Source organism: Thunnus albacares, chromosome 3, assembly GCF_914725855.1.
Source record: "Thunnus albacares chromosome 3, fThuAlb1.1, whole genome shotgun sequence".
NCBI classification, from domain to species: domain Eukaryota; kingdom Metazoa; phylum Chordata; class Actinopteri; order Scombriformes; family Scombridae; genus Thunnus; species Thunnus albacares.
In genome coordinates this window covers 27,397,187-27,416,238 of record NC_058108.1, presented here as the reverse complement: position 1 = coordinate 27,416,238, position 19,052 = coordinate 27,397,187, and the positions used below count along the sequence as shown (strand labels likewise).

Sequence of the window (19,052 nt, the reverse complement as noted above, 5' to 3'; positions counted from 1 at the left end):
GACAAAACATTCTGACAGGGGCCACTCTGCAGAGGTTAACTTTTGAAATGGAAGCACATTTGGCCAAAAACAATTTTTTACTAAAGAAAAAAACATGAACTGATTGCAGAGCTTTTACTTGTAATTGTGTATTGTTACATTGTTACAGGCTATTTCTTTTTACCATTGAGCCACTGTGCTATGGACTAAATATAATGTCAGTAATTCCTTGTTCCCTGAAACCTAACATAGCATAAGCTGATTTCAAGGTATTGTGTTGGAGCTCAGCCACACCTTTGGGTTTAGTGAATCGACACCCTTGCTGAGTGTGACTGTGGAGCATCATCTATGACAGCATCCCCTGCCCACCCTTTCCCTCTCTCTCTCATACACACACACACACACACACACACACACACACACACACACACACACACACACACACACACACACACACACACACACCCTATCCGCCGGGGTCGCTGGCTGGTCAGATAACTCCAGGCAGAGAAGGAGGGATATTGGGATGGGGTGCACTGTGAGGCGGAGGAGAGGGGACCAGTCACATGCTCGTTCCATCACTGTCAAGTTACACAGCATTAAGAAGGTCTCCAGTCAAAGCTTTCAAAAATAAAACGGTTATTGGCGAACATAAAGTGCCACAATATCAAGATTTTTTAATGGAAAAAAAACACTCACCACGATGGAAGCAATAATGCTAGCCGGTAGTTATAAATGACCAGCAGTTAAATAGCAGAGTAACTTAGTGAATGAACTGAGTGAAATTAGAGAAATTACCTAACAAATAGTTGGTCGGTAATGGTAAATGTTGTCTGTTTTGTGTCTTCCTCTTATAGGTAAGTGTGAAAGACAAGTAGCGCTTACCTGTTCACTTTTGCATTTATAGCCTAGCTAGCCACCTGGTTGCCAAGGAAACAGAGAGCTCTTAACGGTTTAGTTTGAGGCAAACGTTTTTCCAAGGTGAAATACGGTTTTATTTACTCAGAATAACTAATTTAATGAAAAGTAAACAAACTTAATGAAATTAGAGAATGTAACTAACAAATAGTTGGTTGGTGATAGTAAATGCTGTCAGTTTTGTGTGTTTCCCTTATAGCTAAGCTAAGTGTCAAAGTCAAGTGGCGCCTACTTGTTCACTTTGGCATTTATAGCCTAGTTAGTCATCTGGTTGCCAAGGAAACAGAGGGATCTTAACGGTTTAGTTTGGGGCAAAAATTTTTCCAAGGTAAAATACAGCTTTATTCACTCAGAAAAACATGTTAAGTTATGATTTTTTTAAATAATTTGTAGGCTACTGTCAAAATGAAAGCAGCCCAAACGTGTTATATAGTAACCTACAGTTATGTACTTTTCTATAAGTAGCCATCAGTTATGTAGCTACTGTGCTATAGGTTATATAGTAGCCTACAGTTATGTACTGTGCTATATGACAATTATATGTTTATAGTACAGTTTTTATTGTAAAATGTTTTGTCTCATAATCTCTAGAAGGCAACAGTTTTTGTCCATGTGGGACCTTAAGTCCAGCATATGTACGATAATGTTACAAGTTGAGGAGCAGTCAGTGTGTTTTAAACTGATATTTTATTAAACAATTAGCTAATATTTATAAAGACTATCTCGTACAGGGGGCTTCCGGGACCATACTGTCTTATTGTGAAGGTAAAATCCTGGTATCTCCGGTCTGCCTTTCTCTGGCGGGCTTGACGCAGCTCTCCGTCTCCCCGGTGCGCCTGAACTCCGGTACCTGACACCGCAGAGCGCGTCCAGGGGCTGAGGGGACGCAGAAGCACGGGGAGCCACCCGGTCCTGTTTAACTTTACTTTCCCCGTTTATTGAAACTTCTGCGCCTCATCCCTCTCTCATCTTTTATCTTTTCTTCATCCTGCCGACTGGCGAACTGAGTTTGGATTTGCAGGGGGAGGGGGGGTGGCAGGAGGCAGAGGACCAGCGGGCTGCTCTCAGATGGAGCACCAGGGCTCCGGGAGCTCAGGGCGCACGGCGGACCCGGAGTGAGTGACGCTGGTGGATGGACGCTGCTCCAAGGTAAGGACGGCAGGCAAAGTTTTTGCCGTTTGTGTAATAAATGTACTTTTTCTTTGCTTTGCTGTCCCGGGCACAGCGCTGGGTGAATGCCCGCGGCACAAAAGAAAATGTCCAGATCCTATGATGCCGCTCTATGTAAATGGCGATGTGTCATCCACAATGAGATACAATACAATATTTTTGCAGGCAACTACAATGTGCCTGTAGAAGTATACTGTAAGTTAATGACTTAGGGTAGCCTACTTTATGTATGCCTATATTGTTTTACATCATATAACACCATGAAAATTTTGAGACTTGTTTTGAGATATTTGATTTTATATTCAACTTTAATTAATATAAGATTAATAAAAAAATGTTTTTCGTTTGAGTGCTCCGAGCCAGAAGAATGCTGGCAAATGCTGTAGCCTCATAGATGTCGTAGGTATATGTTACTGGCTGGCCTTCAGAGGGATGTATATCACGATATAACACTTTAAGTAAAAAGAAAATATTTAATTGCGGACGACACACACTGTTCTTAATTCCTGGTAAAAGAAAATGAAAATGTGGGCAATTTATGCATTTGTGCGCAGTGGGAATAGGCTATGAAACAGAGTTAATGGATCTCAGAGGTCTTATTGAGGTGTGAATAGGTTTTATTCTGGTGACTGGTTGTGATTCAGTAGAATTATTTAATTTCCACATGGTCTGGCTGTTAGCAAGGGAGGCTCATAATGAGTTTTTAAAACGTTTTGAAAGGGCTCATCAGCAGGTTTTTAGCTGTGCAGAAGATTTGCTTTTTTTCTTTTCTTTTTGCAATGGTTAATTGATGTCCGCCCAAAAGCTACTATTGAATCACAACAAAAAGCCTTAAACTGTGAGGGCCTGGAGTCCTCACGCAGTCTAGGCTACATGCCCATAAATACACAGGAAAGAAGGATACTGGCCGATTCAATCTCATTATTTCCATCAAACACACACACACACTGTGATACACTCCTATTGGACTGTGAACCTGCATGCCAGCTCTCCTGTAGTCCTGTATATATGCCTACATGGACTCATGGTTGGCCCAGACTAATATTGTCTTGATTCTTCTTCATGTTAGTTGTCAAAATAATCCAGCTCCTGCTCCAATTTAACATCAAATCAGCAGCTTTTGAATAAATTTGCCTGAATCTCTGGCGATCAATAATCAATGGAATGAGCACACTGTAGACCAATGGCAAGTATTTACTGTACTCGTGACAATGTGGATTGAGTCACATGCTCCAACTCCTATCTTTTCCTGCCAAACTCCACTGCATACTGCCCAATAAAGCAGAAAATATGATCAAATTAAAACAATTCTGAAGCCAAGATATGAATCCGCTCCTGTGATCATGCTCTTAATTTGAACTAAGATTATCATTCACTTTGACATTTCCTACATGATATTACAGTGCTCCAGTGCTCCGCAGTGTTTAGACATTGTGACTGTGTTTCATGTGATTTTATCTCAAATTATAGCTCAAGGAAAAAAAATATCTTAGAAAACTTGGCAGAATAGACAATATCACTACCCAACCATACTCTCCATTCTCTTAATAGTAATATGAAATAGGCTTGTAAGCTACTTTCTCTTTCTATGTCCAGATTGTTTAAAGCCAGTGTGGATTAAAAATAATAATCAGTAATGGTCTGTTGTCATCACAGAGTTGTACAGCTGTGGGATTATAACAAAGGGGTCTAAGTGCTTCCTGTTGTCTGCACGGACTCTGTGTTTACACCTTTGCTCTTGTCTATTAGTTCACTCTGTTTAGATTTATGTTTCCGGGACTGGAGTGCGCAATGGCTGTGACGCTTCTCATGAAGGTTTTGCTCTTTGTTTCAGAGAAAAACAGAGGAGGATTTTACATTTTTTTTCTTTGCTGCTTTGCTAGAGGGTAAAGGGTCTCGTGGACAGGATGGCAGGCTTGACAGTTTGCGCAGTTCCAGTTTGTTTTGGGAGCTGCAGTGCCACACAGCAGAAAACACACGCCTGCACACAGAAGCACAGCACACACACATGAAGCCATATGTTACGGTGTCCTGAACAGTCTGCTGGTGCCCTGCGCCTTCTTTTAGGTTCAGGCTGTTCACAGCACGGCCATGACGGGCACTCAGGAGCCAGACCTGCATGAGCAGCACAGAGCACCAACGCAGGAGGAAGGGGATGAGGAGGAGGAGGGGGAGAAGGTGCATGTGTCAGTTGAGGGAGATGAGAGGGAGCAGGAGGAAAAGGAAGAGCTGCCATACCCCACTCTAGCACCAGTGGTTCTTTTGGCTCTGACCCAAACCAGCCCGCCCCGCTCCTGGTGCCTTCGAGCCGTCTGCCACCCATATCCTTCACCTGAAGCCTGAAGCACTGTGAACATATGTGTGTTTGTACGTCTGTGTGTGTTTCTGTTTATAATATGAGAGAGATATTGTCTGTTTTTGTTTCAGCTCTGTACTTTCTCAAAGCCGTAACTACATGTCACTTAGCGCCTAGATGTTTACTTTACGTTTAAACACAAGGGAGACAGGAAGAAGGTCAGTATTGTGCATGTCCGCGTGCGTGTGTGTGTGTTTGGAGGACCTCAGGTATTTCCTTAGAACCATTAGTTGAAGGCAAGGATGGCTAACATTTTTCCCTGATTGGAGGTTTCCATAGTGACAAGCCCTAATGAATCTCCAGGGTTACAGTCGCCTGTCAGTAGCATTGTTACTGGCCTCCATTTATACAGCAGAAGGAGTCACAAATAGTAAAAACTCACGTCACCCATCGAACCTCGCCCTGCTTCTGTCTTCATCGTCTCACCTCACATTCCCCTCCCTGTCTCTCACTCGCTGTCTCAACCTCTACCCACTCCTGGTGTAGATGCGAAGGTTTGAGTGTGTCTATGTGTGTAGTTATCACCGCTGTAGTGTGTGTGTGAGCAGCTATGAATACTCCGAAGCATGCATAAACGTCAGCAACACCTAAGGGATTTGTCAAGACTTTCTAAATTGAATATTTTCCACTGCTTGTGACTTTACGTGTGCATGTGTGTATGTGCATGTGAGTTCTGGTTGCGCGTGCGTGTGTAGTTGTGCACGTCTGCGGGTATTTGGCACCGTCAGCACTCTGTGTACTCTATAAAATATAAATACATAATTGCTGAATAAATAAAATGTACACCAAGAGGAAAAAGAAGAAAAAAAAAAACTACAAATGCCATGAACCAAGCTCTTCTGTAGCCTGCTGGGCTGTTACCATGGTCGCATCCCAGAACATTGTACGCTCACTGTGTCAGCACTAACTTACTGGACACACTTGCAAACACACACCCACGATCTCATACACACACACACACACATACGCGCGCACACAATCGAGCACACACGCACACACACACTCAAGCAAGTGAATGCCCTCACAAAAACGAGGGAATCTCCCATGGAGAGGCTCTTTAGAGGAATCACCTGGTTGCTTGGCAACAGCGTAGCTCTGCCCCGACGGCCCGGTTACTTCCGCTTGCAGCATTTGTTTGTTTTTGTGTGTGTTTGCGTGTCTGTCTGTCTCTCTATCTGCTTTTGTGTGCTCACAGCATGGCTACTAGCATGTGTCCCATTTTATAAAAATTCGTATATATATATTCATATAAACTTACAATGTGTGTGTGTGTCTATGTGTGTGTGTATATTACTGTGAGTGATCTGCGGGGGAAGTAATGTGGGTGGACGTTGTTCGACAGGGACATTAATGTGAGCGCACTGGGTGGAGTGAGGGAGGGTGGGCAGTCCCCAAGAGCTGTAAGTCCCATTTTTCCTGAGGTGACCCCTCCTTCCTTTCTGCCTTTTTTGTACTCAGTACATATTACAAATTAATATCCGATCTCCTTCCTTCCATTTCCTCCCTCTTAGAAACACAGTCATCCTCCTTTGTACCATGTTTACAACATACTGTACATCTCTCCACCCCACGGCACGTCTAACAAATTATTTGGAACAAAAACAAGATAGGCTTTTGCTATTATATAACATTTTCTTGTATTCTTTCCATTGATTTCTCTTATTAACTGTTTCTTCGGGAGGAAACGTTACTTATACTTTAAGTGTGGAACAAGGTGCCTACTTTGTGAAGTGCTGAGCTTACCATGTGGCAGTCATCCCGCTCCTTTAATGTAACATACGACACACACAGGAACATGCGCACACGTGTGTAGAGGCGTGTGCATGTACACACACACACACGACATAACTTATTCAGCAGTGCATGAAACATTCAGAGCATTTCCTTTTGTTTAAAGATGAGAAAAGCTGATTCTGTCACTCCTATACAAGTACCTTTCTCTGCCCGCCTTTTTTCTTCTGTTCCGTCTCTCTTTTCCTCTTTCACTCAGCCCTCGCTACTCCGTATCAATCATGCTCTCTTTTCCTTTTCCTAAACTGTCTCTTAATTGGGTTGAGGTATGTGTGTGCGTGTGTGTGTGTTCGTTATGGGGGTGATAGAGAGACGATGGATTGGAGGAGGACTTATTCAAAGTAGGGTGAGCTGTCAGAATCATTTCAGCCAATTAATATGATCCCAGAATGTGTCTCCATGGTTACCAGCTGTCAGACTCTAAGGGGGTGGAGTCAGAGGACTTGACAACTTGACAGACACTTAACTTGGTCCACCTCCACTTCAGACACACACACACACACATACACACACACTGCACATGACAGACTTTGAGCTTAACTAGGTTATGTTTAATCAAGTCTGTGTGTGTGGATTCCAAAGTGAAAGTGCGGGCCAAGCAGCAAAGAGCATGAGCAGTTTGCTCATTCATATACACTCATTGCCATTCAAAACCACATATTTTTTTTAGATGGGTCCCACTTTCTAGTGAGGTACCCTTTTTAGTAATTTACAAGTCATGACTTAGTTTTTTTAATGAATCATTTACAAATGCTGTATGGATCAGTTATAACTGCTTTAAAGATAGATTCACAATTTTCAAGTCTTAAATTAATAGTCAAGTGCACATGATGAATATTGAAACTGTTTTTGTTTGCTGTAATTATTCGTACTGGCCATTAAGAGATCACTTCCTTCCAATGTAAGCGATAGGGAATACAATCCACAGTCCTCATTTTGTTAAAAAAAAGTTAACCTCAGTTAATGTGAGGAGCAGTCCAAATTAGTCAAATGAAGTGTGCATTTTTCAAAGTTACATGTACAGTCTTTTTAGTATGAAATTCCCTTCTTTGTGTTACTATTCCTCCACCGCAGCTCAGCATGTAAACAGAGTCTGGGGAAACACGCAGCGGTAATTCTGTGCTAAAAAGACTTTTGTGAATCCAATTTTTTGATCTGTGTTGTGAAAAATCTCTTTGGCTGGTGTTGATCCTCCCTCAGCATGACACTTTTGTCTTTTTACTGTAGCTAGTTCTTTAATTTATCAGGAAGACCCCTATTAATGACTTAACAATATTTGTAACTACACTTGGAAACTTTTAATAAGCAATCAAATGTTAAGTTAGTAAGTCATTATCTTATCCAGTGTATTTATTCTGTTTTTGTATCTACATCAGACATACAAAACACAGTATTAATAGAATTGTATCAAAAGAAAAAATACAAAAAGCAAAAGCAGCAAGATATATTAAACGTAAGATTAAAAGACACAACATCAATGGTGCACATTTGTCCATACGTTACTTATGTCAACTTCAAAACAAACAGGCTTCTTGTTTTGGGGAATTCCTACTCAAGAAAGGAAGTCTTTGAATTAACCTCCAACAAATCCTTGGGGTTTCCCTCAATTGCAAGTTTTTCCACAGATAGAGCTTTTTATGACTGACTGAGAGTTGTTTTTTATGTTGTTTTGTAAAACACAGCAGTCATATATTTGGTATTGAGATAACAAAAATCTGCCATCTTCATGTTAGTCATTAATAAGGAGTCACAGGTATCTCACTTTGTATTAAGCCATTGAGTCTGCAATTATTGATTGTTTGTAAATCATACATCAAGGGATTTTACATCAATCCATCAAGTCTGCAGTCGTAAATGTTAATAAGTTGTTAATTTGGTCTCTGTAGAACTTTTCCAGAAGGCGAGTGGTTGATGAAGAGTTAGCTAAAAAGACAAACTAAATGTCATACTGCAGGAGTTTATACACCAGCCAATGGGTTTTTTACAACCTCATAACCAAAAAGTAGTTCTTGTTAACACTGTAGTTAACTTCTATATAAAGGGGTGCTGTATCTGAAAATGGTGCCACACTGGGATATCTAAAACCTTTTCAAGCAAGCATGAAGAAATAAAATCTGCCCACATCCTACATGTATCCAGATGGCTCGTGTGTCTTTATGGATGATGCTTTTAAGTTAATGAACGTTTCATATGAAAATGTTCCTGCACGTCAGCCTTAGCATGTGTATCCTTGCCAAGGGAGGAGGATGATGCCAGAAAGATCAGGGTGATGTGATCTGATTTGATTTACAATGTCTGCCTGACCTTTATTACCTGTGTTGGCACTGGAGGAGAGAGACTTTGTGAGGAGGAGAGAACGAGAGAGGAGGAGAAGGGCGAGACTCTTGGAGAGGGAGGAGGAACGAGAAGATGAGAGGAAGAGGCAATTAGAGCGAGAAGACAAAAGCGTGGAGGCCACGTAACACTCGCAGTTGTTTACACATAAAAGCTCAACTTGTCAGGGTCTTAACCTCTTTCATCCTTCTGTTCAGCTGCGTGCTTTTTTTCATCAGGCATCAAGCCATTTTTCTTCACCTCATCTCTAATTGCACTTGTTTCTTGTCCCATGTTTTTTGGCTGAACCGCTACAGCAGGGCCAGCCTTATAAACGTGACTGTCTCTCCTTGACTGACTGACTGACTGACTGAGTGATGAAGTTACACCACTGGTTGGCTGAAGCATGGGACAGCCAAGTATCCCAGAATGCATTTCGTGCTAACCGGCAGTGATGGCTGAGACTTTGAGCCAGGCTAAAAGCTGTTGTAATATTCGCTGTAGGACTGTTAATGTGTCACTTTATTAAATTTTAATATTTGTTCGGGCGAGAAAGTAACCATTTAGATTCTCAAATGGGGTCAGTTTATCCAAATAATGCCTATTTGGAAATTTGCTCCGATACTTTTGGAGATGTGAGGAGCCACTGGCCGGGTGAGAACAGCCGGTTATCTCGGCCGCTAGCAGCCCGACTCCTGAGATGATCGGCTGGTCACAACTGTCGTCATCCCGGGGAGAACATGATCCAATTACCTGATCTGTACAGCTCTTTGGTAATTTACTGCTGGTTCTACTGTCTCTGTAACATTTTGATACATGATATAATTCCTCTTGGAAGATAAATGTTGGTCTCACATATGAAATCTAACAATTGAAGCTGCCACATTAGTTTGTCTGAATGTAAAGTGAAGCTTCATGTTTTTACTGGATAGAACAACAGCCCTGCGTCTGGGGCTCTATATGTACAGATATCACCACATTTCAGTAAATATAAATGTATTAAAATGAACAGATCAGTCTGTTAAATTTCATTTTATTTTATTAAGCGGCATAACAGTTTAGATTTTTATTATAGCTACATTACAGACTGAATAACAAGATTTACAGCATCTCTCTGTCAGTGAGGTTATTTTTTTTTTAGTGGAGCTCTGAGCTGAGATTATTTTGTCACAGTACAGTCAGGTAGTTGTGTTGAAGCTGAGCTTGTGCTGTCAGCAAGTACGCTGCTGTTCCAATTGCAGAATGATCGTGCTGCGTCCTCCCGTCCTTAGAAGTCTGTACTCCCGAGTCAAACTTGCCAAGTCTGAACTAGCAAGTACACAAGTCTGAGCTTGGCGTTCTTGGTATTGAGAAAGGTCCTACGTCAAATTGGATTCAGTCAAAGCCTGGCGCACTTCCTAGGGGCTTAGTTGCCACTACCTGTATCCATCGATTAAAATTAAAACCCTCTAGCGTTTCATACACGGTCCAGCAATATACTAGGTTTCGACCTGGTCCTGTTTCTCCTGTACCTTTCCTTTACTGTATCTATATCTCTGTCTCTCACCCTGTAGGTCTCTCGGGCCTCTCCATCTCTCTGACGATGTTAATTATTAAGTTTAGTTGTAGTTTATCTGTTGGCTGAGACTCAGGTTTCTAACAGAGAGTTCTACCCAAGGGCAGTCATTTGTGGAGATGGTAGAAATGGACGGAGAGGGCACCGGGTGAAAGTGGTTCGGAGATAGAGAGGAGAGTATGTGTATGTGCACAGGAGTGGATGAAAGAAGGAGAAAAAAAATATGCGAGAAATGATATGGAATGAAGATGGGAAATTATACCGCACTATATAAAGGAAGAAGGAGAGCCAAGGAGCAGGAGGAGCAGAGCTGAGAGAAAAATAATTGGGCCAAGAGAGGGGAAAACGCTGTAGAGGAAAATGAGAGATGATAGAGGGAAAGGTTGAGTGTGAGAGGAGATAAAGAAAAAGCAATGGAGAGCGTGAAACAGAGAGACAGAGGAGAGGATGTTCCCTCTGTGTTTCATCGCTGATGTTGAATGATGGGCCAACCGTGGAAATTCTCCTATCTCATCCATCACTCACACCTTGACCCTGCCCTGTCCCTTGTTTAACTATGCGTGCGTGTGTGTGTGTGTATGTGAGTGTTATAGACACACAGGGTTATTTAAGCTGCTGTAACTTATACAGATGGAGCAGGATTAAAATGACCCTCCTCAGCATCGAGGAAATTAAGGATGCTTCAGCAGGAGTTGTGCTGAAGGACGTCATTTTCTATTATGTATGTGTGTGTGTGTGTGTGTGTTTGTGTGTATATGTATTAATTGTGTTGTGTTCCAGTCCAGACAGGATGCAAGCGGATTGTGAAACTCAGTAGTCAGTTCCCACGGTGAGATGGGGGTTCCCATGGCAACCACAGCAAAGGGAGGACACTGGATTACCCTCTCTCTCTCTTTTTCTCTCTCTCTCTCTCTCTGTCTCAAGGGTGATAAAGGATTGTACTCTCATTAATTTTTCCGCCCTCTCGAGAGCAAAGTGTCCGCGAAGGGGACTCTGTGTGTGACCGCGCGTGTGTGCGCACATATGTCTATGTGTATGAGTCCATGTGCATGCTCCAGGCTTTGTTATGTATGCGTCCTTGGTTCTTGAATACATTCCTGTCATCCATTCAGCAGTTTTCACATTTGCGCTCAAATGTGTGTGTGTGTGTGTGTGTGTCTGTGTTTGTACGAAGCCGACACAATCTTTCCTTTAACTTTCTACTTCAGACTATTTTTCCCTTTTAAACCTCTCTGTTTTTCACTTCTGAGCTGTCCTCCTTCTTCCAGTTTGACAGCTAGCAAGCAACACAGATGCACAAACACACCATACACAAGTTTACACTTAAACTGACTTCAAATGCCTCACCAACTGATGCATGGTAGCTGTCTTGCTTTTGTAGTCGTGAATATTAAACATGTCAAAATGTCTTGTCAGAAGTTGTGCTTGTAATTTAAGCTTGATACATTTAAGCTTATTATCGCAAGTTTCCACTCTCATAAAAGTTGTTTTTTTAGGTTAGTATATTCAGTTCTGTGCCTACAAATTAGATTTTACAAGCTGTGTGGCATAAAATCCACGCATTGACTTGTATGTGTACGCTCAGACAGATTTTTTTTAAGTTCAGTCCATGGTACATGTTTTGTACACTGCGAGATAGACACGGCTGGACCATTAACTTCAATTAGTCAGTTTCTTCAGGGTTTCCTCGGGGTTGCTACTGACATTACCATTGGCTAGATACTGACAGGGAAAAACCTGAATAAATGAGTGGAGAAACATAATGAATGCAGATGCTTCCATACAGGGCACAAAGGGTCACTGACTGGTTTGATGAGTATGAAAATGATATGAATCATTTGCTATAGCCTTTGAAGTTGCTAGATCTAAATAGGGGATTTTGGACTGACGTGTTAGACAGAGCTCTCCACCACCATCACCTGAACACCAAATCATGTCCATCCCTCCAAAAGAGTCAACAGACTTGTAGAAACCGCACCAAAGTTGTACTGGAGACTCGCTAAGACACTTTATGTTGTTTTTTCCTTTAAAGCTAAAGTATGCAAGTTTTTTCTTATATTTAGGTGAATTCAAAAGCTTCTGTGATCCAGGCTCATTGGCAGCAGTAAAGAGATATTCCCTCCTGAAGTTTTCTAGCGAGCCTCGTCCTTCTAACCAATCAGAGAAGGCCAAAGTCATTGGTGGGAACTCACAGCTGTCAATCAATACATGAACGCACATCTGGCCTACTACTTCTCTCGTATTGAGGCTCCAAGCTAGCATTAGCTGCTGGAAGGCATTGCTATGACTTACTCATGGGCTAGCCAGCTCCCGATACCTGCATTAGTCAAATTGAAGAGCTATGTTACCTCCAGTTCCCGGGGAGAAATCTATACATCGGGTGTATGTGATCACGAGGATGCAGGTGAAGGGCTGGATGGAGCAGGGAGAGGGAGGGGAAGGAGAAGCGGAGTGATTTGCTTTCAAGTCTCATGCTAGTACTAGCTTTATTTACAGAACTTGCATATTATAGCTTTAAGTTGTCATCCATTTGTAATAACATAAACCAAATTTTAACACGCAGATACTTCCATAGACTCAAGAAAAACATGAATGTTACTATCACTCGCTGGTTTCTGATGGTACATTAGAAGGGACGCACTCTGTCAGTCAAACTATCTGCCTAAATGTACAAGCACAGCTTCTCAAAATGTGTCAATATTCAATATTGTTGTTGCAATGTATGTTCAAACTGCTGTTGATGAACCTTAACCTTATGTCACATGGTTTGAGCGTGTGAGCATTTTGGCGATCCTGCTGAACTGCGTGACTCTGGGGATGTTCCAGCCCTGTGACCACACCCCCTTCCTGCTGCAGGTAAAGCACGCACACACACACACACACACACACACACACACTCTCACACACACACACACAATCTGAAATTCCAAACTAATTATGTTCAGCTGTGAGACTTTTATTATCAAGGGTCTGAAAAGTTTTTGCTTTAATTTTTTTCCACTTAATCAGTTTACACTAATCCTCTGGGTGTGCATGTGTGTCTGTGTGCATGTGTGTCTGTGTGCGTGTGTGTGTGTGTGTGTGTGTGTGTGTGTGTGTGTGTTTGTGTGTGTGTGTGCGCGTGCAGGCTCTGGATGATGGGATCTTTGTGTTTTTTGCCGGGGAAATGGTGGTGAAGATGGTGGCTCTTGGGGTCATAGGTCAGAACGGTTACCTTGGTGACACATGGAACAGATTGGACTTCTTCATTGTTATAGTGGGGTGAGTGTTTGACAGGCGTACACACACACACACGCACACATGCACACATACACACGCGCATCTGACATTAAATATGAGCCAAAAGTGTGTGTGTATGTGTGTGTTTTGTGTAAAGCTTAGACACTTGTTTAATGCCAGTTAAATGTCAAGCGTGTGTGTGCGCGTGCTTAGACGTACCGGTGGAAGTGTGTGTGTGTGACAGCTTTGCAGAATGACAATCGCATCATTCGGTCCTGAGAGACAGAGACCTCGGTGATTGGTAGTTAAAAGGCTATGTATCCCAGAGACAGTGCACTGCGTTCAGATGGATTCCCTGTAGACGAACAGAGTTTGCCAAGGTCAAGCTGATCAAGATGCCAGTGACACAGTGGTGGCTTTCCCTCTCCACAGAATGCTGGAGTACTCACTTGATGGACACAATGTCAGCCTATCAGCTATCCGGACTGTTCGGGTTCTCCGCCCACTGAGAGCTATCAACAGAATTCCCAGTGAGTTTTTCTCTTTTTTCCTCCAACATACAGTACAGTGTTAGAAAGTATTATTTATGGTATTGTTTTGGCTTTGTGCTCCAGCACATTAGATTTTAAGTGAAATAGTGACTGTGAGGTTTAAGTGCTGACTTTCAACTTTAAAAGTTTCAAAATGTGTTTACATCCAAATTGGGTGAACAGTATAGCACTCTCCTGACTTTAGGACAATGCAGCAGGTCAGTGATCATAAACATAGAGTTAGTTAATGGTCATTAATGGTGAAACTGTATGATGTTCTTGACTGTTCAAGTCAGTTACCTACCTTTATTCAACTGAGCATCTGTTTGACCTGCTGAAGACCAGACAAGGCAAAAATCCCCTGAACCAGGCAGGAAATGAACATGGCTGCAGTAAAAGCCTGGCAGAGCATCAGCAAGGAAGACACCAAGTGTTTGCAGACGTCGGTGGATCGTAAACTACAAAAAACAGAAATTATTTCTAACCAAATATTAAATATTATGACGGCACAAGACTAATATAAGTTTACATGAACTTGTCCAATTAATTTTCTGTCCCCTATAAATGATGGAACCTGTGTAAAAGAACTACAAGTCCTGCACTATTCATCTGGTGTGGAAACATCCTCAGCTGAAAGTCATCAACCTCATTAGTCACAGCCAAGACAATGAAAAATGTGTCACTGTCTTGACTGTGCTGTAAATTCCACTTCATTTCTTTAATTTAATTTCCAAGCTGCACAACTATTAACAGCTGCTGCTTTCCTTTTGATAGACGCATGTGTAAACAAATCAGGACACAGTGAATGAAGTCATGGAAATCATTGTGATGCTTGTGTTGTTCTTAACAGATCAGCGCACAAACTTTACATTTCTTTTTACTGCACTCTGTGACCTTGTGACAACTCAGACTGGGCCCTTGTAAATTTATAAAGTGTGTTTGAAGTAGCCAAACGTCAAGAGGCCGTGAGGAGGAAAAAATTTTGTATCTCTCTTCTTCAGCAGAGTAGAGTGTGGTTCAATTGTCAGTGTTTGAACTCTAATTATTTGCCATTCAATTAATTGCACTGCTCCAGTTTTGTGCAGAATACATTAAGAGATCCCTCCTGTCTGGCCAAGACTTCCAGTGACTGACATTTTCCTGAAGTTTAGGTTTTAAATCTTTTGTGTCTAGTGTGCAGTTGCTTATAGTGTGTGTGTGTGTGTGTGTTTGTGTGTGTGTGCACATGCACTGATAGGTATGCGTATCCTGGTGACCCTCCTCCTGGATACACTTCCCATGCTGGGCAACGTGCTGGCACTGTGCTTCTTTGTCTTCTTCATCTTCGGCATCGTTGGTGTGCAGCTGTGGGCGGGGCTATTAAGGAACCGCTGTTTCATGGGAGAGGATGTCAAGATGTGAGTTACTATAGTAACCCACAGATGTCACAACAACAAGGGATGCACTGGCCTCATTATTCTGAAACCTATGTCAAAAGTTTGCTCACAACTGATTAGCTTCTTTCACCCAGCTATTATTTCTAAGAGCGGATCAATATCACCGATAGTCTGATCTTGTTTGTTCTCTAATCAGCTTCGTCTGGGAGTCAGGAGATGTGTAAATGTCTTTCCTTCTGGAAGCCCCAGAATTAGATTTAACAAATCAAGGGATTGAGGAGGCTAAGTGAATCTTGTGTGTGGATATCCAGTGATTCTCAGTGGCTGCTTCAACAGAAACCTTCAGAGTTTTACTGTCACTCCTTTTCTCTCCCACATGATCGTTCATGTCATGCTCGATCACTGTCTGACGGACGCTGTTACACCATCACTTTCCCTCCCGCTCACATGTTCACAAACATGTTCTCATAATATCACATAACATCAGGTAACATCATGTGTCACCTCCTAACCTCACATCCGCTCAACCGTCCCTCCTAGATAATAATCACTGACAGTAGTCTGGTGGTGGTATATGTGAACGTAGGGGTGAGTGTAAACAGCTTTTGTTCTATATGGAGTCGATGCAAGTAATCGATGTACAGTTAACTGTAACTAAATACTGCAAAATGTACAAACAATTCAGTTCACTTTCACTCCAACACAGCATTATGACAAAAACAGCACCATCAGCACTGACCAAAAGCAATTAATTGAAAAACAAGAACTTTTAATTCTGCTACTGTAGCAGGAGTCTGTGATTGCATTTCTAACAAAGTACAGCTCTATCAGGAAAAGGCAATATCATATTGTTGTTGGCTCTTGCTTTACAGTAATCACATGTGGTCACATTAGTCTGCTGTCAAGTTGTTTATATGGTTTTTACTGTGTATTTCTAAATTTTAGTTTCAGTGCAGCAATTTGGATATTTTCTGCCTCATAAACAACGAAATGACCTTTTCTAATAAGAAGTGAGGGAGGACCGTTCCCCTGTGACCCCTCGCTACACCACACATGATTGATTGCTTATCTCTCCATTCCACCCACCCTCTCTCTTTTCTTCTTTTCCCTTCATCTGTATTTCTGTCCCTGTTTGCTCATTTCCTCCTTTAGCCCCCTTGTGTATTTCATACTGTCTTTCTGTTTTTCCAGAAATCGTTCCTCCTCCTCCTTTATCTTCCTGAAAATCATTCAGACTTTACCTGAATTTGTCCAGAAACTCATTTTTTGTATTTTATGCCCATTTTTTTTTTTTTTTTTTGGCAGTTTAAAGCATAACTAGCTAATGACATTCTGTATTTTCCTTTTTACCAACAAATCCCATTAAATAAACAATACAAAAGTGAACTGATCCTACTAAATAAGTATTGTTTGTGTAGCCAAAGCCTGATATAGCTTATTCCTCTTTGCGACTTTCAGTGTTGTCCAAAAACTATTCCAAATACATAAATTAGCCACACCATTGCACTGGGTGACATGTTCCTTAATTTAAATGAACATGGGCACTGTGGTTTATTTTGAATCAGTCCCACATACACCAACCTCCTGTGGTAAATACTCACTAGAGCACTGAATGTGTTATAATCCATGGCCGATAGTCCCCAACAAATGCACTATTTACTCCTGTTTGAGTAACATTTACTGAAAAAAAACAGTTTGAGGAAAGCTATATTTTTGTGAACCTTTTTTAAATAATTGTGCCGTTACTAGAAACCAATGGGCTGACTGCCATTGGCAGGGTAGAGAAGACAGAAAGTACTGAGAAACAGACTAATGCGTTTTAGATTTTGATCTTTTCATGGGATTTGTTGACAATAAGAAACACACAGAATAAAGCCTCCTTTATCCTCAGATAATCCTTTGTTAATTGTTTTGTTGCTCTTCCATTCGGTTCAATAATATATGTTTATTTGTGTTTTTTACATGCAAAATGAATAAAAAAGAATACAATGTTTGTTCATTCACCTTCTACCTTTGTTTTCCAGGAGATATAACATTTCCTTCCTGAGTGGCTACTATCGGCCAGATGCCACCGACGACCACCCCTTTATTTGCTCGACAGAAAGAGACAACGGGATGCTTCGGTGTTCTGATGTGCCTCGCCGCCGTGTAGACGGGACTTCCTGTTTCCTGGGTCCTGAGGAGCCCCGTCCAGAGATGGGACTTAGAATAGATGAACCGGTGTCATGTGTGAACTGGTTCCAGTATTACAATGAGTGTCGAGCTGGGGAAATTAATCCACACAAAGGAGCAATTAACTTTGATAATATTGGATATGCATGGATTGCCATTTTTCAGGTACATTTTTGAAGGATTTTTATGCATCATTGTTACTGATATGCACACTTCCTACCATACAGAACTATGATTGCTGTGTGTGCGTGTGTGTGTGTGTGTGTTTGTGTGTGTGTGTGTTTGTGTGTGTGTGTGTGTGTGTGTGTTTGTGTGTGTGTACACATGCGTGTGTGTGTGTCTGTTTAGGTAATTACTCTAGAAGGTTGGGTAGACATCATGTACTACGTCATGGATGCACATTCTTTCTACAATTTCATCTACTTCATCTTCCTCATTATAGTGAGTATTTGTGCGCACACACACACACATACACAAACACTTATGCAAGCATAAAACGTTAAACTTGCTGATCATCCAGGTGAAATGTACTGTGTGTCACAACAGTGTGTAATACTGTGTGTGTTTTGTTGTGACTAGGTGGGCTCCTTCTTCATGATCAACCTGTGCCTGGTCGTCATAGCGACCCAGTTTTCAGAAACAAAGCAGAGAGAACACGCCTTAATGAAATCGGAGCAGCGTGCTCGCCAGCTCCACCAATCAGCTTCCACGCTGGCCAGCGACAGCCAACCGGGAAGCTGCTACGAGGAGATCATTCGCTACCTGGCTCACCTGGGCCGCAAGGCGTGGCGACGACTGTCCCGGTTCTACGCTAAGAAACGCGCACACTTTCATTGCACGTGTGTGTGCCACAAAGACAGTGGTGGTGCTTCTGCCAGAGGTAGCGGAGTCGGGGAGATGAATGGACTTGCCCACCGGCATTCAGGCCACGCCCCCAATGACCTGTCTCACCTTCATCAGCTTTATCATCATCATCACCAGCATCATCACCAGCACCATCAGCCTCAATCTGAGCGTCCCGTCAGTAATGGAGAGAACGGTTTTAATTATCCCATCATATCACCCCTCTTCAGTCACCTGGATGCAAAGGGTCGGGACCAGAAGAGGCTGGTTGCCACGGAGACCATCAACAGACTGCCACAGCTGGTGTTGGAGCATGGTGAGAACGGAGGTGTGTGTGTGTGTGGGTGTGAATGCTATCAGGGTCAAAACTTCTCAACCTATAGACATACGGATTTAGAGGCTGTTGGCAAAGACCGGCATCGATCCCCCTGTACTGTAGCAACATTAGCAGATTTGATTCTTTTGAAGAAAAAAAAGTCAAAAAACCTCTGTTGTATCTTAGGTTTTTGCTTTTCTTTGTTATTCAGATAGCTCTGCTTTATCTCTTTTATCCCTTTTTCAATCTTTGAGGTTAACTCAATACAAATTACAAAATAACATATTTTCCCCCAGTAGTATCTTACCATGCAGATAATTTCAGATTTATTCAGCAAAGCTTTGAGATATCAACTACTGAGACTTTTGCCACCCCTGAGATTACTGTAATTTTGCCGGTGGTGCTCAAAGCATTAAAAATGATATTTTAAAAACTGTAGTAAAATGTCTTTCCAGAGGCAATGTGACATTACACTGGATAAACCACACATCTATTTTTTAAGTTTAAGAAAATA

The 19,052-nt window shown here is 41.9% G+C and overlaps 1 protein-coding gene across 2 annotated transcripts in view; it reads left to right on the top strand.

The window, feature by feature from the left end:
- The first annotated feature begins 689 nt into the window (after positions 1-689).
- cacna1hb (calcium channel, voltage-dependent, T type, alpha 1H subunit b) overlaps positions 690-19,052 on the top strand; it is a 42,377-nt gene continuing 24,014 nt past the window's right edge. The window contains exons 1-9 of one of the 2 annotated variants that reach the window (XM_044347405.1): positions 690-2,046; positions 4,135-4,388; positions 12,845-12,938; positions 13,210-13,343; positions 13,734-13,831; positions 15,069-15,228; positions 17,232-17,544; positions 17,728-17,820; positions 17,959-18,538. In XM_044347405.1, the coding sequence (XP_044203340.1) occupies positions 4,159-4,388; positions 12,845-12,938; positions 13,210-13,343; positions 13,734-13,831; positions 15,069-15,228; positions 17,232-17,544; positions 17,728-17,820; positions 17,959-18,538 (1,702 nt within the window). In that variant the 5' untranslated portion in view covers positions 690-2,046; positions 4,135-4,158. Of the gene's footprint in view, positions 2,047-4,134; positions 4,389-12,844; positions 12,939-13,209; positions 13,344-13,733; positions 13,832-15,068; positions 15,229-17,231; positions 17,545-17,727; positions 17,821-17,958; positions 18,551-19,052 lie in introns of both variants that reach the window. The other variant, XM_044347403.1, reaches the window with a different exon arrangement.